Source organism: Aspergillus karnatakaensis, assembly GCF_047715665.1.
Source record: "Aspergillus karnatakaensis strain CBS 102800 unplaced genomic scaffold BJY04scaffold_116, whole genome shotgun sequence".
NCBI lineage: Eukaryota > Fungi > Ascomycota > Eurotiomycetes > Eurotiales > Aspergillaceae > Aspergillus > Aspergillus karnatakaensis.
The window spans coordinates 1,009-28,652 of NW_027395828.1; the positions used below are offsets into that span (position 1 = coordinate 1,009).

Below are 27,644 nucleotides of genomic sequence, written 5' to 3' on the forward strand. Positions count from 1 at the left end.
GCCGTTCCCGTGGTTGTGGACTGCGCCTCGTTGCGTCCTGAGGTACTCTATTTAGGTCTTCGTGAGCCACCATTTTTAGTACTCACTGACCTTGTACGCTCTACTGACACTATTTCCGTTGATCGAAATGAGAATCTGCAGACCCCATTTGAGGAACACGAACATCTATGGAGCCATGGACCATGTAATCGGGTCCGTTTTCCGAAAATGGTAGATATCAAGTGCCAAGCAACTTGCCATAATCTCTCCGGACTCTTGATTCCTCCTCGAGATTGAGGGGACAAGAAACAAGAAGTGGTTTTTTTTCAAGCGTGAGCAGGAAGACTAGGGGCCAATTTGCCAGCGTTGAGTCTCGAGACTGAGAATTAGGAGAGATGCCAGCTCGTCCGAGCCCCACAGCGCGCCGTTGGGCTATCTACAGAGAGACACGCGCAGCTTATGACTCGAACTGGGAGACCTGCGGAAGCCACAGGACTTACTCCGTAGGCCAGTCAATCGAATCAATGCCCCCATGGTATGCTACTATGCACCTCGTTGCATGCTTGCTGTGTCACTGCCATGGTTCCAACCCTGCTAAGGAGAGTTAACTACCCAAACGTGGTCTTGAGCAATGCAGCATGTTGGCCAACATGACTGGCCCTTATTTTGACTTTTATCTACTTGCCGGACTCTTGTGGTGAGGCAACTCAGCTCCGCAACTGCAGCTATGTCTGGACGTGGACATAGCGCTCTCCCAGTGCGTTGGTTAGGCTTTACGTCAACAGCGGATGATCACTCAGTTAGGAGACCATTTCATGCACATTGTAATCGTCCAGAGCTTCACCGACTGTGTGGTTTCGAAACCACTGACTCGAGGCGAGGAGCAAGATCCGTAAATGTCAAGCCACCGAGCAAGGATCAGGTATCTCAGACAGGGATCAGGCTCTTTTGTGCAAGGTTACATCTCGCACCTCACGAGACTGGAATTCCCCTCATTCGTGTCACTCTCTAACGCACTGTTCAGCAGTTCGCCCTCGGTATGAGCAGTGGAGCACCCGCCTGGGTGTTTCTGTATCTGTATGCTATGCAATGCTAGAGACTTATCCAGCACGATCCGCAAGCGTCGTGAGGAAGAAACGATCGGCGATTTACATTTGCATCGTCACCGCCCACATATGATAATATCGCTGTTGTATCTCGCAGGTGGCTTAAGATCACTGAGGCTAACTCTGAACCGATGACAATAATGACGTTCGTCAGGTCTCATGAAGATCCTCGTGAGTCAAGGGGTGGATAACAAGCAGTCAACCAGGGCAAACTCGGACATGGGCTACGGAGGCCGGCTAACAGGCAGGGAAGGTCCCCGGTTTAACTCCATCAAGAGCTGATGAGATTAATATGGAGGGATATCCCAACCTTGAATTGATTGATCGGTGATCGCTTGGACCGGCACCGATTTGTCCGATCGAGGGCAAGGGGTGCGGTGCCCCCGTTTGCTGTCATATCACCTCACCAGGCACCTCTCCATCCTTGGGGCCATGAGAGAAATCGCGCTTCCGTCGCGTCTGTCGATCGAAGCCTCCTCTTCACAACCAACACCCAAATCTGCTGCCTATCGATGAACGGATGCCGCACTGTTCGCGGACTGATCAAAGATGACGGACACCTTCAAACAGCCTGTCAGAATGTGCAGCCGCCATAATTATTGGCGAGCGAGTGTTCGATTGGCTATGGCACCAATGCCAGTTTAGGTTTCCAGTACGTGCGCTGCAGGTGCCCTGGGTATCCTTGCGCACGCACTCCGATCCCATAGCTTTCGACCGAGCGAGCCCCTTTCCGGATGATTAGGGTTGAGCAGGGTCTACGCCGGTTGCGCCCCGGCTCGAGTAAGCACTTTACTCGGCTTACTATCGATACCATCGGGCCTGGAGTCTATCTAACTACCACTCCTAGGTTGCTCGGAAGTTTGACTATTGAAGTCTCTTCTTTCGCGCAGACGATTGCTAACCACGGGACAAGCGACGCAAGTCTAGCCACGATGGAACGTACTTCGAATGCAACCTCCGGCAGTGCTATACCGTGAAATCCGCCGGCCGTAAGTTTTAGGTTCTGGCCTCAGACAGATCAGCGGCGTTGGGCGGCTCGAATGAGTTGGAGGAAGCTCCCAACTTCCAAGGCTCATAGCAAACGACGAGTCAACGACATCACTAGTCATGCTTTACGTTGGTGACTCAACTGGCTAGCTTTTTCTAGCTAGCAAGCTGCGGATATTTGACGCGACTATACCACTTACAGACTTGCGGACATGAGGGTTGGGTTGCGACGAGGTGACGGCGACACGCCGTTGACCTCTACACACCTAGTAGTGGACCTACTCTCTATCATTGTTGGAAACTGGACTCGTTCAATGGTTGTTAACTGATACCTACGCCGTTACGGATGCTACGGAGATGAGTCGCGGTTTTAGTCTTCCTGCTGGCTCGTAATTTTCTTTTCCAAGTTGAGACGCTTTAGATAGTGTGACAGCTGTGACAGACGTGCGCTAGCGAAATAACTGTCGGCGCCTACCGAGGCTGATTGGATCAAACTTATAACCTGTTGGATACTCTCCACTCCAGTCCTGAGCCCTGTCGCTCTAGTTTGAGGATCTCTCTCTGACAGATGGTTTAGCCTGACAGGACCCCCGTCGACTCAGGGTTCTTGAAGGCGATTGTCCTGCAGTCCTGACTCCTTTCATGGGCGTTCATTGTTATTCATCCCACGCGCACTTACAAGAGCTTGTCGCACAGCGTAAAGGGCATAAGCATTTGATCGATCTGAACAAAGCCACAACAAGTGTCAACTTTCCAGTCCCTTGCCTTCGCAAGTACTCAAGGCAGCCTGCTGAAACCAGATTTGAAAAGTTTGTACCGTCTAAAAGAAGTCAACCCCAAAAAGAAACGCTGGGTACTTTGACCAAAGTCCCGATTATCATCCCACAGAAAGTACAATGTACTTTCCTTCAAGGTTGAGCCCGGGGTTCTAGAACTGAGCTCTCCGTTTCCGGCTCCGGCTACCAAAGCTCATCTTAATCACAAGCGCAATCACGATCACAATCGCTCATCATCATCGCGACCCCTCAAGCCTCTTAATCTTAAGCCTTACAAGTGGGAAGTGAGAGCCGACCGGAGTTTGAATACCAGACTACCAGTTCTCAACCGCAGATAAGAACCTACTTAGAAGGCTCAGCCTGGCTCAGCCAATCTGGGGCAGGCGCTGGATTCCAAATCCCTGTTCAGCCACTCACCTTGATCGCCAACCCCACAGATATTGGCAGCAGCCTATCGGAATACAGTATACACGCCAAAGTGACACAAACAGCGGCGCAGCAGCGAGGTGCCAAACTTACGGCCCTGACTAGCTCGGAAGCGGAACCGGACACGGATTGATCGCCAATCGCTGTCATGTCGGATGGTCGGCGTACCGCCGCTACTTCCCACCCTCGGCTTAAGGCCTTGGCACATTTCTCAGCCCTGGCTGTGGCACCATTGGCGCATCTTCTGGCTTGAAGGAGCTCGTTGGCACGGTCCCAATGGATCCGATCGGCGATGGTTCGGACTTTGGGCCCTGGGGCGTACGAGGGGGCCAATAACCATAACCATAGGCGTTCAACCAAGGTTCGAGAATGAATGATTTGCACCCCGCTGGAGACTGTCAGGCTGTCAGTGACAGTGTCGGTCCCTGAGGAATATGGAGACTGAAAACTGAGGACTCTGGACTCTTCGTCCCCACTGTGATAGATTATTGTGATGAAAGTGGCACTAGTCATGATGGACTACAGTAGCTATACACTAGACTCTGTGCCTCCAATTTCCACGGGATGGGGCTCGTACTTTGGTCTCGGTGTATCATAACAGGGGATGAGTGATGACTCTGTGATTCTGGGGGTTGCATACTCCTAAAAGGTTGACCTTAGTCAGCCTGTCACTTCCTTCGACAATGTGATTGTTTCTCCATTGAAGCTGTCGAATGTTCGCCCTTTGTTTCGGTAGGTATCAATCCAACTACTCTTCTCTTCATCTTGGTGATGAGGCACTTTGATAAAAGACACTCTTTCGCTGTAGGTGTTGACTTCGTTCCACTGTATAGTGTATATCCCCACACTTCTTGTCTAAAGTACATTACTAGGTGTCAGCAACAGTGAGAGAAATGCCTTGAATCATGCATCGGACTATCACGCTACCCTTTCATGCTCTGAGAGACTCACCTCACCTGACCAAGTATCATACATGGTCTGGATCTACCTTGACTCGCGTATACATCCATCCTAAAAGCCCCTTACTTCAGATCTCGATCCCCAACATAGCCGAGCGAAATCTCATCTGCAATGCAAGTTCTCGCCCCTGCCTCATTCTTGCGGCATCTCATGCATTAGATAGTATGTACGGTACTTTCCTGTACAGATGTACCATGTACCATGTACAATGTCAGCACTATGTACTTTCTACCTTGTACATCCTCCCTGCAGAGCATGCACGCTGCACAGAGCAAAGGCCGAACCTCAATCAACAAACAGGCAAACAACCAACAAGCTAATCGAGACAACAGCATCCCTGCCAGTAGGGAATCCTATTTCATACCATCAATGAGAAACACCCCTGGCGACAGGGGTATTACTCCGACCTAACGGTCGACCACGATACTATACGCGGCAGTGCCACAACAGTGAACACGGACCATGCTCATCTGATACACATGGCACAGCCTACCGGCCGCCGGCCGATGCACTCTGGCAAGCGAGGGTCACCCCTGTTCTAACTGCTGATCCGGGGCCGAGAAATAAGTCCGACGAGGAGAGTTAGAGGATTTCAATTCGGGCTGCATGGTGCAGTAGCTCTACGAGTTGGTCTGACAGGGTGTTAGATGAGGTAAGGGGAATCCATGTTGTCAGGAAGTTTTTTTTTTCTTATGCTGATCTGGGAAATATACTTGGGATACTCGAGTTGGAGAGGTTTGTTGTTTTGTCGGTAGAAGCTGTAGCTGTAGCTGTAGCTGTAGCCCTAACAGCGTCAAACTTTATATCCACTCTCCACAGAGAACCTGTATGATGATCTCAACACACCACGTCAAATTAATATATATATTCTCTTGTTAAACGAGGAAAGGCTCAACCGAGTATCCTATTCAAACCAAACCTGAATTTCATTCCTAACCCCAGCCCCTAGCCTTCCCGAGAAACAACATACCAGGATTCCAATCCCTGATCCCCTGCATGAACCCTATTCCTCCCTTCCCCCCTCTCCGCGTCAAACTCAAATGCCAGATCCAGCACAGACCTACCACGCCACAAAACGACACGACTTCTCATCCCGGGAAAAAAAAAAAAAAAAAAAAAAAAAAAAAAAAAAAGAAAGCTCAAGAGTTAGCAAGCGAGTTGGCGAGTTGAGACAATGTCTCTGTTCCACCCATCCATGCAAGCAGCCAAACAAGTAGATTGTTTTTTTTGCTTTTTGCCTAGACGCATGGGGCCAAGCTAACGTGGAGCTATGGGGTAGTTACTGTAGCAGGTGCCTTAGTGGATGTACCATGTCGGTAGGTAGCAATCTTAAATCAGCAAACCGCGCAGGCGGCCTGCGACCCTGCGTGGGGGGGCTGCGAACTGCAAGAGGGACCAAAGTACCGTACATGCATGGAGCATGAGTTTGAGCGCTGGGTACGGGAGTGAGATGAGATGAGGTGAGATGATCAGATACTGATTAGGAAAGGCCATTTCCGTATTCCTCCATCCACGGCGATTCCACGCCACGGATCCAAGTTCAGTTCAGTTGAGATCTGCTGTCTGCTATCTCGGGTAACAGCGGATAATTGATGGCTGCACGGAGCGATGGGCAGGCAGCGATATATCTTGAACCACACGGCCGTCCCTCCCTAGGAACTATTGACGGAGCTGAAGGCGAAAAGTATGCATGTCTCATTTTGCGATGCAGTAGCAAGAACTATCTAAGAAACTACCAGTAGCCTATCAAACGCCAACCGCCTGTAAGATTTTATGTTTATATGCATGCATGCACCCATCCGATCCGACCCAATTGCACTTACAGACAAACCCAAATGATCATAAACTAGCGAACCGGCAAAGGGCGGGAAAGTAGGAGCAAGAGAAAAAAAAAAAAACACCGCCCATAATCATACATAATGTGTCACTCCGCGTTGACGTCGATGGATCATCGTAGTATTGAGACAGGAAGCGGATGGCTGCCGGAATGGCGGACTAGGTCTAGAGTAGCCTTGTCTCAGTGTTGGTCGTTCAATTAACCTCACGATCGTACCCACTGCTTCCCGTCGGCGATCAGTGCGGCCGATTCAGCTCTTCATGATTCGTCGTTGGGGGGTGAAGTTTCCAGCGTCGTAGGATTCGCCCGACGTGCACAGACCAGCTTCGTGGGAGGACCCACAGGCTAGTTCGCTTAGACGGAGTGGGTAACTCCGGTTTGGAACTTCGAACAGTCGTGGTGAAGCTGTAGACAGGGAGGAAGAGTTGAAGATGTCAGAGTATGTCCGTTATAGATTTAGACAAGTTTTTAGAGTCAATTGAGTTATTTATGAACGGACGGACCATCAGAGCTTTGCTGCGTAGATGGCTCAGGCTTTGCGACCAATGATGACGGCTCTAACGGCGGGATACGGTTGATTGACGGGGAAGATATCGCGTGCTGGCTGTTAGAAGCTGTTGAGAGATGACTGTGTAGCCCCATCGCGTTCTCCCTCTGCCTGCGCTCCTCCTGCTCCGGGGTCATGCATTTCACAGGCGGTGGAATTGGTGCATCCGGGGAGCTCCGACCCATCAACTTGGGGCTAGGCTCTAGCCTTTGCACGGGTGGCAGAATCGGGGCGCCCACCATTCCTCCAGCAGTCAAAGGCCGGGGAGACTGCTTGGTTGGGCTGAGGCCAGACAGATGAGCGGGTTGATTGTGAGGTGAGACCGCTCGGTTGGCGGTAGGGGTGGCAAACGACACGTTTCCACTGTGAATTGAAGAGAATGAAGCGTGATTTCCGGTGGTGGGACGTGGTGTCTGGTGTTGTCCATGCGGCGTCCATGGTGTTGGACCGTCAGATGACACCATAAGTGGGAATCCGGCAAGAGGGCCAACATCGCGATTGCCCTGAGTAGGGGACATGGAGGGTCTATTCTGGATGGGAGATGGAAGGGTCGGGCTGTGGATCGAGTGAGAGGATGAAGGTCGGCGTGCAAAGGTAGGAGCGGGAGGGAGAGGGCCACGACCATTAGGTGGAAAATGATGGATCGGCGGCAGCTTGGGGGGCTGTTCTTGTGCAAGTACATGGCCATTCACACCTTTTGAAGGCGAGAACGGGGCACAAGGCGGGCTGAATGACCCGATGTGAGGTTGGTGAGGCCGGCGCTCGGGAGAAGGATCTAGGTGAGCATGAGGTGAAGGCTGAGGCAGTGAAGCGTGTGCTGGTTGTTTGGTCGGAGACCCATTGGCGACGGGCAGGTCGGCATGGTGTGTGCTCTTCGAAGTAGGCGTACCGTCAGGTGCGTGCTCAGCAGCAGCGTTGGATGACGGCGAAGAGCCAACCCGGAATTTGAGCGGCGGTAGCTTCGGGAGTTTCGCTTCCTCTTCACGGCGCTTGCAGTCCCGACAGATGAAATGGAAGTCCTCGCGCTCGGCTTCAGCTTGCTTGATACCAAGGCACTTGCTGTGCTGCCATACATTGCAATTCTCGCACGCCACGCTGTGAGAGCCATCATCCTACAGGAGTTAGCGCGGTACGATATGTGGACGCAGAATAATACTCACTACATTCTCCCCATGAACGCCGCACCCAGAACAATCAAAGATCCACTCATCTTCTTGAGAAAGATCCTCCAAGTTCTTCCGCTGCTTTTCTAGCTCTGCCTTGAGCTGCCGCTCAGAAATTCTGCTTTCCCCCCTTTCCAATTTCTTCTGTTCCTCCTCGATTCTCTCCAACTCAGCCTCGTGTAGCACGCGCTTTCTCTCGCGATCCTTGATACGCTGCTCGCGGGTCATGATACGCGAATGTCGTTCATTCTCCATCTTCTTCAGCCGCTCCTCTTCCTTGTGAGCAGCTGCTACTTCTTCCTCCCGTTTTCGTGATAATTCGATAGCCTCACGTTCTTCGCGCTCTTTCTCAGTCTTCTGGGCAAGGCGACTGGACCGCTTGGCACCTGCGAGGAGCTGAAGATTGAACAGTTCTTTCTCGCGTTTGACCTTTTGCTTCTCCTGCTGTGCTTCTTCCTGCTCAATGATCGGGAGCACTTGATCCTCAATTCTGCCCCTGAGTATTTTTTCATCCGCATCTCTTGTGTTCCGCAGTGATTCTAGAAACGTTTTGTAGTCCTCCAGAGAAACAGCAATACACTCCCATTTCATTGCCTGATAAGGATCTTCCACGTCTACCTTCACTTCAGTGTTCTCCCCCTCGGACTCTTCATCGTAATCGGCGCCGGTGACCTTCCTCCGCTTCGACGCCCTCACGGCTCGAGCGCTTTTTCTCTTCGCTTTCGACTTGGACTTGGCGGCAGGCTGTGGGGGCAGCGGAGGGTCGGTCCGGCGATAGAGTCTGTTATCATCTAGAATGTAATAGTAGCGACCCTGACGGTCATACCCAACTTCTTCGATGCGCTTGTTTGGTCAGCGCGGCCATGCAGAAAAGAATTTGATGCGTACCCATTGCAGCTGATCGGTCTCCCTTTGTTCTGGCATCTTATCGCGGATCCGATCGGCGTTCCAGAAGGTCCAAATGCTAAGCTGATGCAAGACCCGTAGCTTCAAGAAGACATCAAACTCTGAAAACTTGTTCGGCACCTCGTCGTTCCCAAAAGGGTTTGTGATGTGCGGCGCTTTCGCATTGTATTGTCGTCGCGTGTACTCATCGAAATTATCGAACCTACAATCATCCTCGTGAGCCTAGCACCTAGAGCTGCAATAACGATGTCACGTACGTGAGCCCGCGATGCGACGAAACCCATTTCAGGAGGCAAAGACCAATTTCTGAAAGCTTTTCTGAGGGACCAGGTTTGAGACATTCGGTTTCGAGATCCTAAATAAGAAGCAAGCAGGAATCGTCAGCATGCGACAGCTAGAAGACCATCAAAGACAGGACGCGGAAGAATCCCGCCCTAAGCTTGCGGAGCCGGCACGGCACGTACATCAATTCCAAAGTCCTCATCAATTTTCATGATTTTTCCAAATATAGTAATGTACTGCATGAGATTGGCAAACTCCCAGCAGTTCCGAAGCTGTGACAGCAAGTCGGGTTCTCCGCTCGCTGGTTCCAATTCGTACTCGCCGCGAGTGCGTTTCATTTTTGAAGTCGCGGTTCGGGACCGTGGCGCGCCGCACTGGGCTGCGCAGGGGCAATGAACTGGAGTATTGCGTAAGGATTGGGCGAATGCGCCAAACAAAGTTTGAGGGGACGTTATGAGGAGAATTGGGGTCAAGAATATAGAGGCGAGGAAGGTTATACCCAGCAAGGTTGATATTAAGGGGAAGGAATCACTGGAGCTGAGGTCATGAGCTGCGCGTAGGCTGGCAGTGTTCCAGGCTAAAACGGGCGGCAGTATTATCTTGACCGCCCGTGGAGAGACCTCCCCGCCGAGTCCGACTCACATCCGTTCCTCACCTACTCCACCACCACCACCGCTGTCTGTCTCTGTCTCTCTCTCTCCCCCTTTTTCACCATTCGCTCCCCGGCTCCGGATAATTGATCAATGAATCTTCTGTCGGTTTTAATCTACTGACAACTTGAGCTTTCTTTCAGCTCTTCCAACTGCAAATCTAGTCTTCCGGTCGGTCAGGGCAGACATCGGTAGATTCGACATCCTCCTGAGATCGGCCCGTCATGCTTCAAACCCAGAGTCATGTTTTCTCCCACCAGCATCAGTACCCGCAGCAGTCGGTTGACGCCACCTGGATGCATCAGCAACAGCAGCACCAGGCCCAGCACCATCCGCATCAGCAACAACAGCATTCCTCGCTAGCCGCCCACAACGCGCAAGTCGCTGCCGCTGCTCAAGCAGCTGCCGCGGCTCAGAGAGACCATTACAATCGCATTGCCATGGCTAGCAATGCTTCGGCAAATAATAACACTCAAGGTGTTGGCGCTGGAGGAATCGGCGGGGATGGCGCTTTGCCAAATGCGATGTCAATGATTGATGGAGGAGTTAGTGATGAGAACCGCAAGGTTTTCATTTGGGTTGCGGAATTGTTGGATCCGAATCGCAGAGAGGCGGCTCTCATGGAACTTAGCAAGAAACGAGAACAAGTTCCGGAGTTGGCCCTGGTCATCTGGCATTCGTTTGGTAGGATCCCTTCGCTTAGGCGTCCTAACTTACCCAGCTGAGGCTAACCGAAATATCCGCCAAAGGCGTTATGACCGCTTTGCTCCAGGAAATCATCTCCGTGTACCCATTGTTGAACCCCTCGCAACTTACGGCTGCGGCCTCGAATCGAGTTTGCAATGCACTTGCACTACTGCAGTGCGTAGCGTCGCACAACGAGACCCGCACTCTATTCCTGAATGGTACGTGCAGCTGCTGACGCCTTGTGCATCCTTACTGACTCTGATTCTCGTTACGACTAGCTCATATTCCTCTCTTCCTCTACCCCTTCCTGAACACTACCTCGAAATCCCGACCTTTTGAATATCTCCGTCTCACCTCCCTCGGTGTGATCGGAGCGCTGGTCAAGAATGACTCGTCCGACGTCATCAACTTCCTCCTTACCACCGAGATCATTCCCCTCTGCCTCCGTATCATGGAAACGGGCTCTGAGTTGAGCAAGACAGTCGCCATTTTCATCGTTCAGAAGATCTTATTAGACGATATTGGTTTATCATATATCTGTGCGACTTACGAGAGATTCTACGCTGTGGGTACAGTTTTGAGCAACATGGTTACCCAGCTGGTTGAGCAACAGACTGTGAGGCTTCTCAAGCACGTCGTGCGCTGCTTCCTTAGGTATGCCCCTTTACTTGTCGCGTCCGAAATATACTGACTTTGTCTAGATTGAGCGATAATACCCGTGCTCGTGAGGCTCTGCGCCAGTGTCTTCCAGAACCCTTACGAGACGCCACCTTCTCATCGGTCCTTCGCGACGACGCCGCCACGAAACGTTGTCTCGCTCAGCTCCTAATCAACCTATCCGATAACGTGCCCGACGGCGCACAGGGTGTTGCCATGTAAAAAGTTGAAAAGCATTGTACTTGCTTCGGTTTCGATTTCATCGGTATATTTGATACATTTACGACTTGCATGGGACGGGTTCAGGCGAAAATCGGTTATAGGCGCAACTGTGGGATAGCATGGCATGACAGAAAAGAGAAAATCCAAAAAGAGCGGAGGGAAGAACGCATACAGGTTATTCAAGAAGGGGACGGTGTTCATCAGCATACTGGGATGCTTTGGTTTTGGCTTGTCGGTCAGGATTTTGCTTTTCTACTCTACTCATCCTCGCGGGTGTTGATTCTTGTCCTCTTTATTCCCCTGTTTACCTAGTCAGTCTCTTTCGGTCATCATGGAAGGTGGCTGCCTGATGGCGTGGATATTGATATGGACGGCGCTTTGTTTTCTGTTTCATTGTCCTCTATGGTCTCCTCCCGCCCCCATATGAGTGAGATAGACCTCGATGCGAGATACCAAGATCTAGTTATGTGTTTCGTTAGTTGGCTGAGACTGGTTCCTTAGTCGTCAATTGATTATATTATTATTTTCTCTACGGGCGTGTGAGCGGTTCCCTGGTGTCTTTACTCTCCACTCTGATACTCTTTTGGTCTGTGCCGCGGCCCTACGCTACTCTACACCAGACTCCTCGACGCCCAGAACTCGCTAGTCCTCTACAATAATAGCATAACGAAACAGCAAAGCTTGGTCATGTTTATGACAGATCGTCCGTTGCCTGACTAGATACATGAAAACCCTGCGTGAGCGGCTTCTTCCAGCCACCTTCATACACACTTCCTTCGTCAGTCCGCCCCTGTTGCCTTCAACCCAGTGTATCTGACTCGGTTTGAAGGATTTCCAAAACGTTTGAATATATTCTTGCCGTCTCTTGGAATTGGCGTTCCGCCATTGACCTTGTCTGCGGGTTCGACCGGAAACTATTGTCCCGGCCTCGGGGGTTATATATAGTGGTATTAGATTGGAGGTCCTCGAAAAACTCGCTTAAGCCTACCTCTGTCTTTTCTCAATCGGCCAACACAATGTAAAGCATCAGACAGTGAAGGTTTTTGGAAAATACCCAAGGATTCAGGAAAAGTACACAAACTAACAACCTGTGCTTTACGTGTTGTGGTTGAGCCTAGAACTGTTCTCTCAAAGGGCCTCGTCAAGGATCGTCTGGCCGCTGTTCTCTCTTAATTCCTGTCGCGGCGTGGAATACATCCGTCAAAACTGTCAAGATCTTCAATGCCTTTTCCCCACCATTACACTTTGCGGACCTTGACTCTGCCTTTGCCGTCGCGGTATTCCGAGAAGCAGAATACCTTCATAGATAACCACGCCACCGGTAATCCCATGGCAATATCCTTGAGAAGACAACGAAGCATAGAGAAGACGACAAAACAAAGCGCTCGCTGGACCGTCCCCCGTCACCCCAACAGACATCTTCGAAAGATCTTAAGACTGCCACAGAGAAGTACCAGTAAGAGGCTTGTGCATCTCGAGTAAATGAAATGCGTCATAACTTGAGCGCATTGAAGTTTTGGAAGACGTAAATGTGGCGTGGCAACCATATGTTCGATCAGCGTGGTAGAACATTCAGTGTGGGTTGCGCAGCAGTCGTGGCAGCCCCCACTGGCTCGATGGAGGAAAATTTAGTCTGTATGTATACCGGGGGATATTTCAGGGTTACTTCTAGATGGTGCAAGACTGTGTAGGGTAGGAAGCGAGTCGCTCGCGGAGACGTTTCGCCGAACCAAGATGCCAGATGACAGATGAAGAAGAAGGAGGAAAAATTGGAAATAAGAAAAGAGCAGAGATGAGGAACTTACATAATGCCCAGATAACATGTTCATGAACCAACTGTCGCTTCCAACTGAATAAGGAGGGTGACTACGTTTGTGACTATGAAAGGACTTTGGTGGTTTACTTTACAGGGCTAGGCTAGCATTGGGATTTTGTTGAAATAAACTTCACTCAGCTAGATCCTCGAGTTGGTAGGGTAAACTCTAGGTTTCGGAATTTTATTTACCTGATGAAGTTAAAACGCAGCACGATCGATATTAGCAGTTGGTTGGGGTGGTTTGGCTAAACGTTTCCTCTTCTAACCCTAACTCTGCTTGCAGACACTATTTTTACTGCTTGGGCTACCACAAAACTAATCGGACAATAGCCTATCTAGAACATTTGCTAAGGAATCTGAAGTAGCCTGAGGAATTCTCTCTGTTCTTCAAATTATATGAAAAGTTCCCCGGGGTACCTGAGGTCGTAAGTTAGGGTTACTGTGGTGGGGAGATTGCAATCAAGGAGAGTATTAGATGTATATTTTTCAAGTTGATTTTCACTATTCATAAATTCCATATGTACATCACAAACATATTCAACATGTAACCATCAAATCATTTCCATCATAATACAGTAAAGTCGGTAGGTATCCATTTCCAGGGTAAAGAAGCAGGTGAAGGCATGAAGCCCTTACCCAGCGTAGAAAAATCACAAGGCGTAAATATCATATTCAAGGTTCGTAGTGTCGTCGGTGATGGTCAAAGTTCCTTCACCTCTTCATGATCGTTATGAGTGCGTTCGCGACCGAGATCGGCCGGAGCGCCTGCTTCGTCGGGTGCGTCGGTCAGAGCTTGAGCTCGCTGGGAGATTGTTAGTGGGTTGTTCATAGCTAACAAAAACTGCAGAGGGAAGGGACATACTTGTGCTGGTGTAATAGCTGTAGTAGCTCGGATACGTGTAATCGCTCTTCTCATCCTGGTCCTTCTTCCTCCTCAATCCCAGACACAGCGCAATCGCACCAAGGATGATTCCAATCGTCGCCATACTACCCCACCGAGACTTCCCTTCACCCTCGTGGTCCCCGGATGGTTTCGTACCAAACCACGTTCTTCCCGGTGGTCGATGCGTGTGATGCGAGTGATGTTCCTCAACATACGTCTCCTCCCTCCTCTTCCGTCCAATACCCAAGCAAGCAAGAATGCTGTTAAGGAGCCCCTTGAAGCAAAGGCAAAGACAGAGGAGGAACAACAGGAACACACCAGCCAGAGTTCCGATCACAATACCTGCAATTGCACCTCCGCTCAAACCGCTATCGTCGTCCGGCGCATCAACGCCAATCGCCTCGGACCCATCCGTCGTAACGGGCGCCTCGAATCCCTGCGTCGCTGTCGCCGTCTCCGTCACGGTGTTCGAGTCTGTTGGTCTCGACGGCGGGTTCGCCGTATGCGTAGGCCCGATTGATGTTGTCGCACCAAGCACACATTTTTTGTTCTTGTTGCAGATGTATGCCGCGCCGCAGCAGTCGTCTCCGCACTCGGTTTCACCCAGACTAGCCTTGCAGGTCCCGCTCCCGCCTGTTGGGCTCGCGACCCAACTACTCCAGACGGAGGTCATGGTCTGAACATCCGTCTCGGTGACAACCCAGGTGCTGCTGTAGGTCTCCCAGGTGCCGCTGCCACTGCCTGAGCCGCTGCCACCGGAGGAACAGACGGCTTGGTCGTTATCATCTGTTGTGCATGTTTCGCCGGAGGCGCAGCAGAGCTGGCTGTAGTAACCGCAGGGGTTATCGCAGCGTTTTTCGAGTCCGAAGACCTCGAGCAGGCCATGGCCTAGGGGCGTTGCATTGGTGATCTGAGAATGACTTAGCAGTGCGACCAGCGAGATCGCGGACTGGAGTATTCGAGATTGACGCATGTTGAATATGACAGCCGCCTGTGAATTCCTAAGCGATCGGAATGAGAGCGAGAGCGATTAGGAATGCTCGCCAGCCGTGGCTGTCGGTGACAGTGTCAGGCGCAAGGCCCAAGAATGTTGCCCGGTCTAGATAGGAATTCGGCCTTGTTGATTGTTGACTCGATCAACAGGCGACACTCCACGACAACAACCAGATGGAACACAAAATATCGAATGCGAAATAGGTAGAGAATACGAAGATGACCAAGTGAGGAGAGAAAAGAAACGAGGAAAGGCCGGGAGGGGGAGCTTCAGCTGCTGTGGTGACCACGAGCAGCAGAACAGGGTCTGTTCTCCCAGCCTCCAGCCTCCAGCCCATGCACCCAACCTCCCCATTTTCCGAGACAGAGACAACCCCACCAATCGGCATAGCAGTACTACTCGGTCACGATAGAGTCATTTAGTTTAGTCTAGGAAATTCTAAAGGCTGGGCTCTAAATTCTCTCGCTCTCACTACTACTAACGCTCCACCGTATTTTGTTGAGTTGTTCTGGTGTGACTCCGAGGGACCGACCCCTCCATAGATAGTAGTCTCGTACCGATCATCCCCGCACGACCAGCCAGATTAATAGCACCAGCTATTATTACCTGACACTGACGACTCTTAGGCTCAATTCAAACGAGCCCAAGCAATCAGGTTCTGCCATTCTCTCACGAGGCTTTCATTCGGCTTTCACCATTATTGGACACCGCAATGGCATCGTTATCAGGTACTGATGAGGCCCGGCTAATCAGGCATCAGACGCTCCACCGAGACGGCCTTTTTACTGGCTACTTGTGATGGAGACTGCAGGGACAACATGTCAATCCCGCTCTTTGTTCTGCAGGTTTGGGGCGTGACGATCAAGCGGTGTGCATGAACAACTGTTGCAGATGTCGGTGGCCTCGAGTCGGCAAATGTTGAGGTATGAGGTACTCGGAAGAAAAGAGTGTATGGAGTAGTACGGAATCGTCAAGCCTTAGAATCAATATTGTAATCCGAATCAGTACTAACATAACATATACAAACATAACTCATGTCCTCGTTTCATATATCCATCCAGTAGATACCGGTAAATGCATCAATATACAGCCCATGCCCTTCATATATTCATCCTCAGATAAAGAAACCAGCAACACCAACAACAACCCCCATCACCAAATCCTGCAAACTACTCGTCCTGCCACTCCGGCAAGCTGCCCCATCCGTGCCACCCTCGTAATTCCCACAGACCCCCAGATTCAACCCGTGGCACGCCTCCCGACTCAGACTCGAGCAAGTCGCAACCGCCCCCGAGCCACCTCCCGCCTGCGTGAAATCCGCTCCTCCCCCCGTAACCGTAACACCGTACCCTCCGCCCATATGCGTAATGCATTTCGTGTAGTCCTCCTCACACCGATCGTAGTAGCTCGAGCACTGGTCCGCGTCGGAGAAAGTGGTCGGGACAACAAGGAACGGGTATGCACCGTCGAGCGTTGAGCCCGTGAGTGTATGTGAGGGCTCGTCATCGTCATCGTCATCGTCGCTTGTGGGAGTTGCGGTCGGGAATTGAAAGCCGCCTGATGAGGAGCCGCTCAGGGTGCCCGTGCAGCTTGCGCTGCTGGGACAGCAGGCAATATGGTTTGCTTCATCAGATGTGCAGACTGAGTCGGCGCGGCAGCAGATGCCCGGGTTGTCGAGGTTGTTGCAGGCGTCGTAGCCTAGGGGGCAGTCTCCGTCGCGCTTGTTGAGCTCTTGCAGGGCTTCGTAGGCTCGTCTGTTGGAATCGGGGCTTGCGGTTATGGGGTGGTCGAAGGGGAGCGGGTCGAGGGAGACGGAGTGGGAGAGGGTGCTGGGGATTAGGAATGCGGCTGTGAGTGCCATCCACGTGGGTGTTTTCATTATGTGGGTGGGCGAGGGCTTGGTGCCCGGGTGAGTCGATAGAGTTTTGCAGTCGGCGAAAATGGAGAGAATGTCTTGGAGTCTGTCTTCAATCGTTGAGGGTTCGGTCGTTGAGCAGCGAGAGGGGTGTGGTCAGCCCCGGCGATCAACAAATTACTAGAAGCGGCAAAGCCGTCGGTTAGTTTGTGGCAGAGAGATGGGGGATTTGGGCTGGTTAACATACGATGAAATTGCGCAGATGTGTAAAAAGGTTCAGAATCATCAAGAGAAAGAAAGAATCAGACCCTGAACGGTCGGCGATCGGAGAGCAAGTGGAGGGTGAAGTGTCTGGGCTTGAATTGGCCGATTTAATTAAAAGCTGCCCCCCGGCAACCAGCGAGCGACCCAACCACCCAGCCTCCTCACCATGTGTCTCTGCCCAGTTTACTCGGTCTTATTGTGGGCCTATGACTCTATCTGCATGGAAATCATCTTTGCTATTTTTGAGATTTCTCAGTTGTGATTTAAATCATCGATCTACCTTTTTCTTTTCACTGGAATACTTGACATTGGAATCCAATGCTGGAGGAATCTCCCGGTGCCGACAGTGCGGGAAGTCGCAGACCATGACGACGGACCTTGTCAAACAACGACAATAATCTCATTGCTTTTTGCTTTATTGTGTCTAGGCCTCTCATTCGACTCTGTTGTACTGTTCTCTGAGATGAGTTGAGTTCATACTGTTTCCTTGTGTGAACTGTAAACTTACCTGGTCTCGACTGGGTAAGAGTAGATAGTTATACAATCTGGTTGCCCTTATTGGCGACATCATCGGCCTTTTGGTATACATGAACTGAAAGATATGGTCACAATTCATCTACAACAGAGTCATTGTCAGAATCAAGTCTTTTTTGGGGCTCGCTTCGACCGCGTTACCAAGTTGGCGCGGTCGTGGATTGTTATCCATCGAGCATAGGAGTATAGATTCATACAGGAGTCTGCGATACGAAGTCAAATGCTGAGGGAGCCACTTCGCAAACAGCCACCGACGTCTCTATAATTACTCCATGTGCTGCAAGTCCAGCTCTGTTCCTACATTTTTGCTGCAAGTGCAACCATGGCAGTTGTCCAGCCTAGCACCGCAGAAAGGAAACCACACCGGCATGGCTTTATGAAGAGCTCACATGCAAAGAATGTCAACAGAATACTGTAACTTCTTTGGGCGATATGGAGTTAACGAACCAACAAAAGCTTGTATCCCCGCGTAATATCACGTGGTTAGATACCCCCCCTCTACCATCACCTGTACTTGTTCAATACTACTTAGTTGGCTTTTCAAATCCCGAAACGCCTACCTACACGAAGCCCGATGCCTGCAAAGATCAAACACAAAGTCAGCAATGACAATTGATTTATAATCTACTCACAGGGGACCAGAGTTCCATAGATCTTCTCAGCCGCACCATCAACTACTCCCCGCACCCAAAGATCCCTATCTTCAAACACTAGATCCCCAGATTCCACAAGCACACACTTGGATATGGCCCTCCCAGTCGTCGACTTCTCCCCCTGGCACAATACCCACGACGAGCCCTCGCGCCGCCGGGTAGCCAACGAACTCGTAGACGCCTGCCAGAAAGTCGGCTTCGTGCGTATAATCAACCATTCGCTACCAGAGTCCACCCTCGATGAAGCATTCACCTGGATGCAGCGCCTCTTCGCCCTCTCCGAAAAAGAGAAAATGCAGGCTCCTCATCCACCAGGCTGGGCCGTGCACCGGGGTTACTCATGGCCTGGTCTCGAGAAGGTTTCTCAGTTTATGAGCACAGGCGATGACGAAGAAAATAGGAAGAAACTAAGAGAGATACCTGACGTCAAGGTTTGCCTATCCTTCACCATCGGTCTCAGTATCAATTTTCCTCATAAATGGCATCCAGGAAGTCTACGACATCGGCTCTGAACAGAACCCCAGCCAACCAAACCAGTGGCTCCCAGAATCAACCCTCCTGGGCTTCCAACCCTTCATGACCCAGTTCTACACCACCCTCGACATCCTCGGAAAGGAAATCCTCCGCGCCCTAGCTCTAGGCCTAAACCTCGAAGACGAAGAGTACCTAGCCCGAAAGCACTCCGGGCAAGATAACCAGCTCAGACTACTGCACTACCTCCCTGTTCCAGCCGCGGATCTTGAAAATGAGCGCGTGAGCCGCTGCGCAGCACATACGGATTGGAGCTCGATCACGATGCTTTTTCAAGATGGATGCGGCGGGTTAGAGGTTGAGGATGTTTCGAGGCCGGGCAATTTCGTCCCGGCACCACCTGTAAAGAACAGTATAATCATGAACGTGGGAGACCTGCTGCAGCGGTGGAGTAATGGTACCTTCTCCCTCCCCCCTTCTCTTCGCTCTTCAATGAGCCATAAATCCCATTACTGACGAGAAAGACCGCCTCCGCTCGACAAACCACCGCGTTGGCCTCCCGCCATTATCTGATCGAATTGAGGGTCCGGATAGGGTGACGAGGGAGCGGTACTCGATTCCGTACTTTATGTCGCCGGATGATGAGGCGGTGATTGAGTGTATTCCGTCGTGTATGAGTGAGGATCAGCCGGCGAAGTATGAGCCTATTACGAGGAGGGAGTATAATCGGATGAGGGCTTCCATGATGTATTGAGTTTATTGGGTTGGGGGAAGGGGTGTGCGGGGAATGGTACTTTGCGTGCGCAATCCATAGGTCCGAAATCAAAATGAGGGAATGACTCGAGAACTTGTGACGTTTAGTGAGACGCTACGGTATATTTGTCTGTTGCTCTAGAGCGATGCACTGTTTTGAGTCATACTGTCATTATATATGCGACTTGATATAAATAGTTACCCGTACTCTTCAAACTTTGCAGAGCTTCACCATGTTACGGATGACAGTATGCGGATACCAAATCGCTGTCTTCGGCGGCAGCGAACGGCGCACACTACTCGCGTTATAGCCTCCATCAGGCTGTTGAACAAGTGCACCCTTTTTTTCGTCTGTTGCTATGATAGTCGCCGCTGCTTCTTGCTTGACTCGAACATTGTCCCCCACCTTCCAAGCCCGTACCAGCCAGAGACATACCGCAGCGGCGATATACATAAGACCAGTAAAGATCTGAACGTGGAGATAGACATGTCTGTTTGAGCCTTCGTCTCGGAGGAGTAGGGCAATCGGCTCAGCGACAGTGGTCGGCGGGACCAAGACAAGCCATGTGATGCTGAGGCCGCCGGGCAAATCTTGGAGGTCGATGATTTCAGCGAGCACGGGCGCGACAGTAGCCCAGTATGTGCCTGCCACGGTGCCGACGAGAATTGCGAAGAAAGTAACCAGACCCATACTCCGAGCAAAGATCCAGATTAACAGACAGAATACCCCGCAGAGCATGGTCAGAAACGTTGCGACGTTGATACGGCCGAGTTTGTCGCTGAACATGCCGACAAAGGGCCGCCCAAGTCCCTGGCCTAGATTAAGTAGAGCGCTGATGATACTGCTTTGGTGGGCTGAAAGACCGACGGAGAGGGCGAAATTGGCTATACTGAACAGGATAGCGACGTAGCCGAGCATTGTGAAAACACCCCAGCCGAGAAAGAGCAAGAACTCGGGTTTCTTGAGGAGTGGGAGATGGAAAGCTTTGAAACGACTCCCAACGGCTTTGTTTCGGTCCTTGAGCAAGTTCGCACATACCAGGTTCACAGCACAAGCAATGATACCCAGTATCCGGAAAGCCCAGCTGAGTCCTAACCGAGGTATAATGGCACCCACAGCAAGAGAATATATCAGACCTCCAAGACCAGAACCAGCCGCGTTTATACCCATAGCCAGGCCTCGTCGGCGACTGAACCACTGCGGTGTAATTCCGACACTGCCAACGAAAAGAAACCCCATTCCAAGTCCGAAACAGGCGCCTTGACTGAGGAAGAGTTGCCATCTTTGAGTCACGAACGAGGCTCCTATAAGGCTGAGCGTTTCAAAGAAAACACCCAGATTCAGGACGAACCTGGTTCCTAGGAGGTGAATGAGGTAGGTGGCTAGAGGTGCAATGAGAAGGGCACAAGATATACTCAAGCCGCCAGTAAAGGCGTACATAAGAGGCGTCGTGTTTGGAAATACATCGTTGGAAAGATAATGTGAAAGAAACACGCCGTAGCTCTGTACCAACACGTTAGTATAACAGTGGCGAGGGATAATGATTGAGATACTCACGCTGTTGATACCCCATGTATGTGCATTGATCCAGAAGACGCTGGCCACGCAAACCCAGCCATATCCGCCATCTGGAGGCGCATCTGCCAGTTTCTCCTGCGCAGTGGGAGTTGGTTCATGTTCTATGCTCCGGCGCTCATCCTTCGAGTCGCGGTCATATTCTCGCGAGTGGATTATGTCGATCGGAAGATTGTCTGCCATGAACAATGCGAGAGCAGTTTAGAAATAGAGTGAGCAGGAGGCTGATGATGGACAATCAGCAAGCGCAAACAGGCCAAGAATGACTAAATAGTGAGGATCTCGGGGAAAACAAGTCGCTGTAGAATGTTGTCGAGGCATCGATGGACGAGAGGGAAGGAGCTGAAAGGATGAGAATATGGGGGAGACGATGTGTCATGGAGCACAGGAAAACTTCATCATACGGTAAAGCGTATCTTGAGGGCCAAGGGACCACCATCATTTTTGTAGTCGGCTTTGAGTCCGAGCAAACCCCATCCAAGGCTGGTGCCGCTTAAGCGTGTGCGGAGATCGTGGAGAAAGACTCGGACCAAGCGACGGAAGCGAGCCAAGTTGGGGTGATTCTGTCTGTTATTGGTTCAACCGCCGAGCCAAATGCCATCCAGATGTCATATCAAGTTCTACGGAGTAAATTTGTCCATCAAGTTAGAACTCGGGCATCGTTGATTCTTGTAGCTAGTCTGTATACAGCTTTCTCCACGGCTCATTCCGACACCGGATTAGGCAGGCACCACCACTCAGACGCTAAGCCGTTTCAGTATGGATGAGCATGCCTGCCTTCTTCAACTATATTATGTCTCTCTCCGCCCAGCTCTGGATCACTCCCCTAGTGGTTGCTTCATACTCCTTCAACTCAACATCATCTCTGTTGAGGTAGGTATTCGCTTGACAGAACGCCAAGGGAGGCTCTTTGTGATGAAAGACAACTTCTCTCCACCCTAAGGCCTCATCATCAACATGCGAAAGGCTCTCGAAATATTCCCGACAGTTGGAGATATCGGCTGTACATCGATATATATGCAGTCGCAAGAGCATCCGGCCGAGAGACGGTTTCCCTTTGGAAAGGATACTTGCTCGGTCCACAGTCACAGTGAGCGATCGGTTTTGGGGTTCGCAGCGAACTGCGTATAGACCTGCGCTATCCCGTAGGAGATGACGGAATATGGCGAAGTGAGCCTGGAAACAGTAAGCATACTCGTAACTGAGTAATTGGAGGGGGCTTACTCGACTATGTGCTTGCCCCCACTTCTATAGGTCAACAGATCAGCCACCACTACTCGCTTCATGGCTGGATGAACATACCTTGTTCAGCGGATCGTAGTTCTCTAGACCCCGGAGACCATCAACTCCCAGCTGTAGGTACATGTTGTATATAACTGCATAATCAATCTTAGTAAGAACTTCAGTCGAGACGAGGGGTATCGTACTATCTTCAGGCCTGACCTCACTCTGTTCAGTATATCCGAATAGAGCAAGTATTTGCGGTTCATCAATCAGATAAGCCCCAACAAGCTCAGCTCTGCACTCATCCACTGTCGTCGCAAGGTCGCCGAATACCCCTGTCCATGTTTGTCCCACGCGATACCAGCAGCTAACTGGGTCTCCAGTAAGCGGGTTTAGCGGTGGATTTGTAAGACTGAAATTGTACTCGTCTTTTGACACTTCTGTGAGAAACCTTCCTGTACCATGCCCAAGTATTTCGTGAAGAACAACCCAGATATAATAAGAATGAAATCGATGCCGTTGGTAAGTTTTTCGTTCAAAATCGGCAACTAGTTGTAAACCTCGCGCTCGGGCTCTCTCAACAGCCATACGGTTAGAGAAAATCATATTTTTGTATCCTATTTCCTGTCGAATGTCGTTATACTAGCCATGTTAGTATGATATCATGAACAATGGCTCTAACCTACATTTGGTAGGTTGATTCCTGGGAAGATGATACTCGAGCAGTATGCAAGGCCTATATCGAATGTCAACTTGCCTCCCATCGAGAGAGGTAGACAGCGTAAAGTATACTTACTTTGGAGGCTTGAAAAGTCTGGTGGGTCAAAAATATCCTTCTCAAACGGTCCTTTGCTCCCGGTACCTTGTTCAACCCAGGGAAGATTCGATACGAATGCATCCGCGGCCTGTGCAAGCTTCTTGAGAAGATCGGTTTCTACGGGGTCAGGTATACCAACGATTCCTTCAAACTCCGCTCGTACACCGAGTGGATCACGATAAAGCTCGACAAAACCAAGCACGGTTTCTACGGCAGGTGACTTGTCATTTACCCAGACCCTCTGTGCACTCTTGTACAGTTCCAAGTCGCCCAGCAGAAAGCTGTCCATAGTCTTTTGCACAATCTGCTGTTGCGCTGGATTCGAAGCATGTTTGTATGCTCGACGCAGGCATTTGCATATTTGATCTAGTTCATCCTTGTGGTCACCGCGTACCAGCCTAACACGCTTGTCATTCAACAGCGGCTCAGTAGTGGTGTCGAAGAGCATAATACTCTCGTCCACTGAGGCTTGTAAGATGTCATAACAGTCGACGCCTGAATATTGATATCTCTCCAAGCGAGTGTTTTCGGGGTGGATTGAGAGGTCTTCCGTAAGTTTTGATATAGAGGAGATGTCCCCTGGAGATGATAAACAGTCATCACCAAGGTAATATGTTGTTTGGGTCAGAGGACCAGGCAGACCTAAGCCGTTCGGAGGCTGTCCGTACATGGGCTCTATAACCCCGCTGAGTATCTTTTGAGCAGCTGCGTGTCTCGAGGCTAATCTGATGAGGGTTTCCAGAGGCATTTTTGGCACGAACTTTTGATCTCCTTGCCCCTGGATGCATAAGTATAACCTTTTGTTAAGATTTTCGCTCTACTCACGAAGTAATTCCCGACATTCGACAGAAACAAGGCAGCATAGTCAAGAAAGCTCGATAGATCTTCTCCGTCAATTTCTGCCTCTGCTGCAATTTGCCCCCAGTCACCTTTGCAAGATCGATATAAAGCGAGGATGAAATCGAATATGCCATTTGCCTCAGGCGAGACTTGCCGCAGGACAATTCGAGTACCTCTCCACGCGGCTCTACATATGTTATTAGAACCGTAGTTTTTGCGATAGCTTTTCCACACTGTTTACCTCGCCATATAATGCGCATAGAGCTTCTCCCGCTTTGTCAGACCGTTGAAGGCAGACGACACCGATAATTGAAACACATTGGGGGCGGCCATGGTGGTGCAGATGAGCTCTCCAGCAGATGTGAACTTTTCTTTTATGGCTCTTTCCACATCTTATCATCTCAAGTTCTCAGCACACCCAGCACGTGTGACTCACAACACCGACCCTCATCATCTACAAGCTACAGACATGCCCGTCACTGAGATCGCCATCGAGTCATCGACTGAGGCTCGATCTAGATTTGCATCGGTCTGAAGCACGGACTATGTACTATCTAAGTGCGACCCACCAGGTGGAGTTTCCAGGTCGAGCCTGCAGTGTGCAGTCCACGTCTCTGGTCGCTTACACGACAGCAGATAACATTTGAGAACATGAGAGCCAATTGGCACCCGTGAGCAAGCACCAAAGACTCGCACATCGAGCAAGATGGATTGTTGATCGATGTTGTCTTGCTCAATGTTGACCGACCCCTCACCTAGTCACGTGAGCTGAGTCGGAGTGGAGAGTTGGGCTCTTGTCTCCGAGGCACCCATCCTTGTTTACCAAAGGATGTCATGGAGTCACTCAACTCACTGCTCCTCTTCAACCCCATTGCCTTTCGTTTATTCGATTCTGTTCTCTATTATTGACGAGAAACTCTTCCGGTTTGGAATCGCTCCACGCTCTTTTGTGCCCAATTCCACTTTCATTGTCCACTTCATCCTCTCCCAGCCCCCGAGTTCACGCTTATTGGCTGCTGCGCGGGACCTCGACCCCGATACCAGACCGACACGAGCGTCACGCTTGCTCGATACAGCTCTCGTTTCAGACCTATCTTTTCCAATGTTATGACATTTAAAGGCATTGATCTCCGTTCAAAATGCTCCACAGATCTCCTCAACCTCAGAACAATAAAGGCAGAGAATCTCAGCGGAAGGTTACCCCCCCTACCGGTCCGAGCTACTTCTCGAATGAGGGCATAGGTAGGTACAACATTGCTGGCATATTCTTGGCATTCCTCAAGTCTTTTGACATTGTTGACGTTGTACTTCTGGAGCTTTATCTTGACTTCGTCCTTGCGTTCTTTTCTTTTGCTTCTCTGCTGACACCTCGCCCGTTTTGCACAGCTAATTACCTGAAAGACCTGCGTACCAACCGCCCTACACGGCCGACTGGATCACGACCATTACCGGGAAGAACAGACTCACCCTCAAAACCACGAAACGACCTCCCGCCCAGAGCGACGTCTGCGATGTCGAATTACAGCTTCTCAAGGACTTCTTCAGCCGCTTCGCCAGCGGAAATTGAACGACCGAGGGCTACTAGTGCCCTTTCTAATCATCGTCCTGTTTCGTTCCGCAACAGCTACGGCAGCTCTGCCGGTCGTCCTTTAGCTTCAGAGCCTCGAATTGTGCCCGTTCGGAAGAATGTCTCTCCGACTCGAGCGTTTTCTCGAACAGCTTCAAGCGCTCAAACACCCACATACCGCGAGAGCCCCCAACGCCGAATAGAGAAAGAGGAAGCACGGTCGTTACGAGACGCATTGCAAGGCATGGGCATCGATGATGAGATTCGTATCCACGAAGATGCGCAGGATGAAGCTACAGAGTTGGTCTGGAAGCATCAAAACCCCGGGCTTGCATTTAAAAATCCCTATGCGCCATATCGGAATCCAGATATGAAAAAGCCACACAATGCCGAAGTGCAGAATCCGTCTCCCGCAGCCCGTAGCGAATCGCGAAGCTCGTGGCGTGACAGTCATCGCTTGTCATTCAGAAACCACCCCCCCCAAGAAGACCCAGAGACTGACGTGACGGACTTGGGTGAGGAGAGTCCGGCCCGTATAACAAGTGGTATTCCAAGGAAGAACTTGAAGGTCAATTTTGCGCTGCCGCAGCAGGAACAAACGAATGACACTGGGCTAGGGCTCGTGGGGGTAAATAATGACTCGTCCAGAGGCATTTTCAGGAACCCCAGAGACCAAATATACGAGGAGCCGAATGCTCTCGACCGTGATCATGATGAACGTTCCAGGTTCTCAAGATCTGACTCGGCGCTCCGAACGAAACCACGCAATGCCCTTCCCCAAGGATCCCGGCCTTTACCAAGTCGGTTCGGCAGCATCCCATTTGTTGATAAACTATCTCGCTTTGAGCTCCATAAGCACCCACCCACGCAGTCTAAGAAGCCGGACTACAAGACCAATGCGACGTCTCAGTCAGACCCAATTACAAAGCAAGAGAGTTGCGAATCGGTTCCAACCAAGGACGGACTCGAAATTCGCAGCGACGACATCAGAGCAGCTACGAGTAAGAAGAGATCAGACCGCAGCTCAAAACTTCCGATGCCCACTGCAGTGAGTGATCGCACCGGCCGGCCTATAGTCAGCTTCGACCCGACATGGGAACCGACCGTAGCCCAGAGCCCTCCGAAGAGGGAATTACCAGAGATTCAAGTTGCCCCCGCTCCACCAGTGATTGAGGTATCTGAGCCGCCTTCCGTCCCAGTCATCAACCTGCCGGACGACAAAGAACCAACATTAGCCGAAATGAGTCCTACCAAAAGCCATAAGCAACCGCCAAAGCCCCCGTCAAATCCAAAAGAGCGTCAACGACCGGGCTCCGGATTGAGAAAATTCCTGCCCTCTCAAGATCGTTGGATGTCTACCTACTCCCGTGCTGGCGTTCCCACTGCATCATGTGAAGCATGCTCTCTTCCAATCGCTGGCAAGGTTGTCACTGCTGCCGGTACGCGCTTTCACACAGAATGTTTCACCTGTCACCACTGTCACACAGCTCTAGAGTGCGTGGCATTTTACCAGGAGCCGGACGCGAAGCGAAACGAACGAATCGCACAGACCCCCGAGGACGAAGATGCCCTCGCTCTACGCTTCTACTGCCACCTCGACTTTCACGAACTCTTCAGTCCGCGATGTAAAAGCTGCAAGACACCCATTGAAGGAGAAGTTGTCGTCGCATGCGGAGCTGAATGGCACGTCGGCCACTTCTTCTGCGCCGAATGTGGTGACGTACGTCCCTCTTTCACCCACATCTAGAGATTAAGCTAATCTAATTTTCCATGCAGCCCTTCAGCTCCGACACACCATTTGTAGAGAAGGATGGCTATGCGTGGTGTCTGGGATGTCACTCCCGTAGAACCGCCCCTACGTGCCAGGGTTGCAAGAAGCCCGTCCTCGACGATGTTGTCATCACCGCAGTCGGCAGCAGATGGCACGATCAGTGCTTCGTCTGCCATGAATGTGGTGATGGTTTTGGTGCTGAAGGCCGGTACTTTGTTCGCGAAGGTGAGCCAAGGCGTACGGCGAAGGGCAGAATTATTGGAGGACCGGTTCAGCTGGCTGTTTGTGAGAGGTGCGAGGGTATTCGTTTGAAGAATGCGCCTCGGGCTTGAACTTCCATTTCTCCCTCTTTTTTTTTTTACATTGGTATTTATGCCGCATCTCCTTTTGTCTTATTGCATACGCATCGAGCGAGGTCTTACGATATGATGATTTTCTTCT

General features: G+C 50.9%; 10 protein-coding genes across 10 annotated transcripts; 3 read left to right on the plus strand and 7 right to left on the minus strand.

Moving 5' to 3' along the window:
* Positions 1-3,149: 3,149 nt before the first annotated feature.
* BJY04DRAFT_204028 (uncharacterized protein) lies at positions 3,150-3,834 on the minus strand. Its single transcript, XM_073713434.1, has 2 exons — positions 3,266-3,834; positions 3,150-3,190 (listed from the first exon to the last, which is right to left on the minus strand). Exons 1-2 carry the CDS (start codon positions 3,785-3,787, stop codon positions 3,173-3,175), a joined length of 540 nt encoding a protein of 179 aa, XP_073564145.1. The 5' UTR covers positions 3,788-3,834; the 3' UTR covers positions 3,150-3,172.
* Positions 3,835-6,554: 2,720 nt separating this feature from the next.
* BJY04DRAFT_225121 (putative PHD finger domain protein) lies at positions 6,555-9,307 on the minus strand (the record flags this gene model as incomplete). Its single annotated transcript, XM_073718142.1, has 5 exons — positions 6,555-7,730; positions 7,779-8,624; positions 8,670-8,889; positions 8,945-9,042; positions 9,152-9,307. The coding sequence occupies 5 exons, from the start codon at positions 9,305-9,307 to the stop codon at positions 6,555-6,557; spliced, it is 2,496 nt and encodes an 831-aa protein (XP_073564146.1).
* A 329-nt stretch (positions 9,308-9,636) lies between these two features.
* On the plus strand, positions 9,637-11,699 carry BJY04DRAFT_17654 (Rcd1-like cell differentiation family protein). Its single transcript, XM_073709495.1, has 4 exons — positions 9,637-10,303; positions 10,369-10,524; positions 10,585-10,960; positions 11,008-11,699. Exons 1-4 carry the CDS (start codon positions 9,844-9,846, stop codon positions 11,183-11,185), a joined length of 1,170 nt encoding a protein of 389 aa, XP_073564147.1. The 5' UTR covers positions 9,637-9,843; the 3' UTR covers positions 11,186-11,699.
* A 581-nt stretch (positions 11,700-12,280) lies between these two features.
* On the minus strand, positions 12,281-12,647 carry BJY04DRAFT_204038 (uncharacterized protein). Its single transcript, XM_073713435.1, has one exon. The coding sequence runs from the start codon at positions 12,602-12,604 to the stop codon at positions 12,404-12,406; it is 201 nt and encodes a 66-aa protein (XP_073564148.1). The 5' UTR covers positions 12,605-12,647; the 3' UTR covers positions 12,281-12,403.
* An 823-nt stretch (positions 12,648-13,470) lies between these two features.
* On the minus strand, positions 13,471-15,135 carry BJY04DRAFT_17668 (uncharacterized protein). Its single transcript, XM_073709506.1, has 2 exons — positions 13,864-15,135; positions 13,471-13,803 (listed from the first exon to the last, which is right to left on the minus strand). The coding sequence occupies exons 1-2, from the start codon at positions 14,855-14,857 to the stop codon at positions 13,730-13,732; spliced, it is 1,068 nt and encodes a 355-aa protein (XP_073564149.1). The 5' UTR covers positions 14,858-15,135; the 3' UTR covers positions 13,471-13,729.
* A 270-nt stretch (positions 15,136-15,405) lies between these two features.
* BJY04DRAFT_204043 (uncharacterized protein) lies at positions 15,406-17,067 on the minus strand. The gene is made up of 2 exons (XM_073713436.1): positions 16,981-17,067; positions 15,406-16,913 (listed from the first exon to the last, which is right to left on the minus strand). Exon 2 carries the CDS (start codon positions 16,755-16,757, stop codon positions 15,993-15,995), a length of 765 nt encoding a protein of 254 aa, XP_073564150.1. The 5' UTR covers positions 16,758-16,913; positions 16,981-17,067; the 3' UTR covers positions 15,406-15,992.
* A 1,209-nt stretch (positions 17,068-18,276) lies between these two features.
* On the plus strand, positions 18,277-19,409 carry BJY04DRAFT_225125 (isopenicillin N synthase family dioxygenase; the record flags this gene model as incomplete). Its single annotated transcript, XM_073718143.1, has 3 exons — positions 18,277-18,615; positions 18,674-19,112; positions 19,180-19,409. The coding sequence occupies 3 exons, from the start codon at positions 18,277-18,279 to the stop codon at positions 19,407-19,409; spliced, it is 1,008 nt and encodes a 335-aa protein (XP_073564151.1).
* Positions 19,410-19,550: 141 nt separating this feature from the next.
* Positions 19,551-21,420, minus strand: BJY04DRAFT_17683 (MCT family MFS transporter). The gene has a single exon (XM_073709527.1). It carries the CDS (start codon positions 21,165-21,167, stop codon positions 19,620-19,622), a length of 1,548 nt encoding a protein of 515 aa, XP_073564152.1. The 5' UTR covers positions 21,168-21,420; the 3' UTR covers positions 19,551-19,619.
* Positions 21,421-21,770: 350 nt separating this feature from the next.
* On the minus strand, positions 21,771-24,198 carry BJY04DRAFT_212149 (dipeptidyl peptidase III; the record flags this gene model as incomplete). The annotated part of the gene is made up of 7 exons (XM_073714505.1): positions 21,771-22,160; positions 22,287-22,360; positions 22,412-22,850; positions 22,895-22,944; positions 23,005-23,803; positions 23,851-24,052; positions 24,107-24,198. 7 exons carry the CDS (start codon positions 24,196-24,198, stop codon positions 21,771-21,773), a joined length of 2,046 nt encoding a protein of 681 aa, XP_073564153.1.
* A 415-nt stretch (positions 24,199-24,613) lies between these two features.
* BJY04DRAFT_204053 (LIM domain protein) lies at positions 24,614-27,634 on the plus strand. Its single transcript, XM_073713437.1, has 2 exons — positions 24,614-27,152; positions 27,209-27,634. The coding sequence occupies exons 1-2, from the start codon at positions 25,005-25,007 to the stop codon at positions 27,533-27,535; spliced, it is 2,475 nt and encodes an 824-aa protein (XP_073564154.1). The 5' UTR covers positions 24,614-25,004; the 3' UTR covers positions 27,536-27,634.
* The last annotated feature ends 10 nt before the right edge of the window (positions 27,635-27,644 follow it).

Bases quoted from the DNA above. Each gene is read 5' to 3' on its own strand.
- BJY04DRAFT_204043 (XM_073713436.1), bottom strand. From the start codon at position 16,757: ATGAAAACACCCACGTGGATGGCACTCACAGCCGCATTCCTAATCCCC.
- BJY04DRAFT_204038 (XM_073713435.1), bottom strand. From the start codon at position 12,604: ATGTCTGTTGGGGTGACGGGGGACGGTCCAGCGAGCGCTTTGTTTTGT.
- BJY04DRAFT_17668 (XM_073709506.1), bottom strand. From the start codon at position 14,857: ATGCGTCAATCTCGAATACTCCAGTCCGCGATCTCGCTGGTCGCACTG. The intron at 13,804-13,863 runs GTATGTCCCTTC...ACAATCTCCCAG, and splicing joins CAGCTATTACACCAGCACAA to CGAGCTCAAGCTCTGACCGA.
- BJY04DRAFT_17683 (XM_073709527.1), bottom strand. From the start codon at position 21,167: ATGGCAGACAATCTTCCGATCGACATAATCCACTCGCGAGAATATGAC.
- BJY04DRAFT_204028 (XM_073713434.1), bottom strand. From the start codon at position 3,787: ATGACTAGTGCCACTTTCATCACAATAATCTATCACAGTGGGGACGAA.
- BJY04DRAFT_17654 (XM_073709495.1), top strand. From the start codon at position 9,844: ATGCTTCAAACCCAGAGTCATGTTTTCTCCCACCAGCATCAGTACCCG. The intron at 10,304-10,368 runs GTAGGATCCCTT...TATCCGCCAAAG, and splicing joins GGTCATCTGGCATTCGTTTG to GCGTTATGACCGCTTTGCTC. The intron at 10,525-10,584 runs GTACGTGCAGCT...CGTTACGACTAG, and splicing joins CCGCACTCTATTCCTGAATG to CTCATATTCCTCTCTTCCTC.
- BJY04DRAFT_204053 (XM_073713437.1), top strand. From the start codon at position 25,005: ATGCTCCACAGATCTCCTCAACCTCAGAACAATAAAGGCAGAGAATCT. The intron at 27,153-27,208 runs GTACGTCCCTCT...TTTTCCATGCAG, and splicing joins TCTGCGCCGAATGTGGTGAC to CCCTTCAGCTCCGACACACC.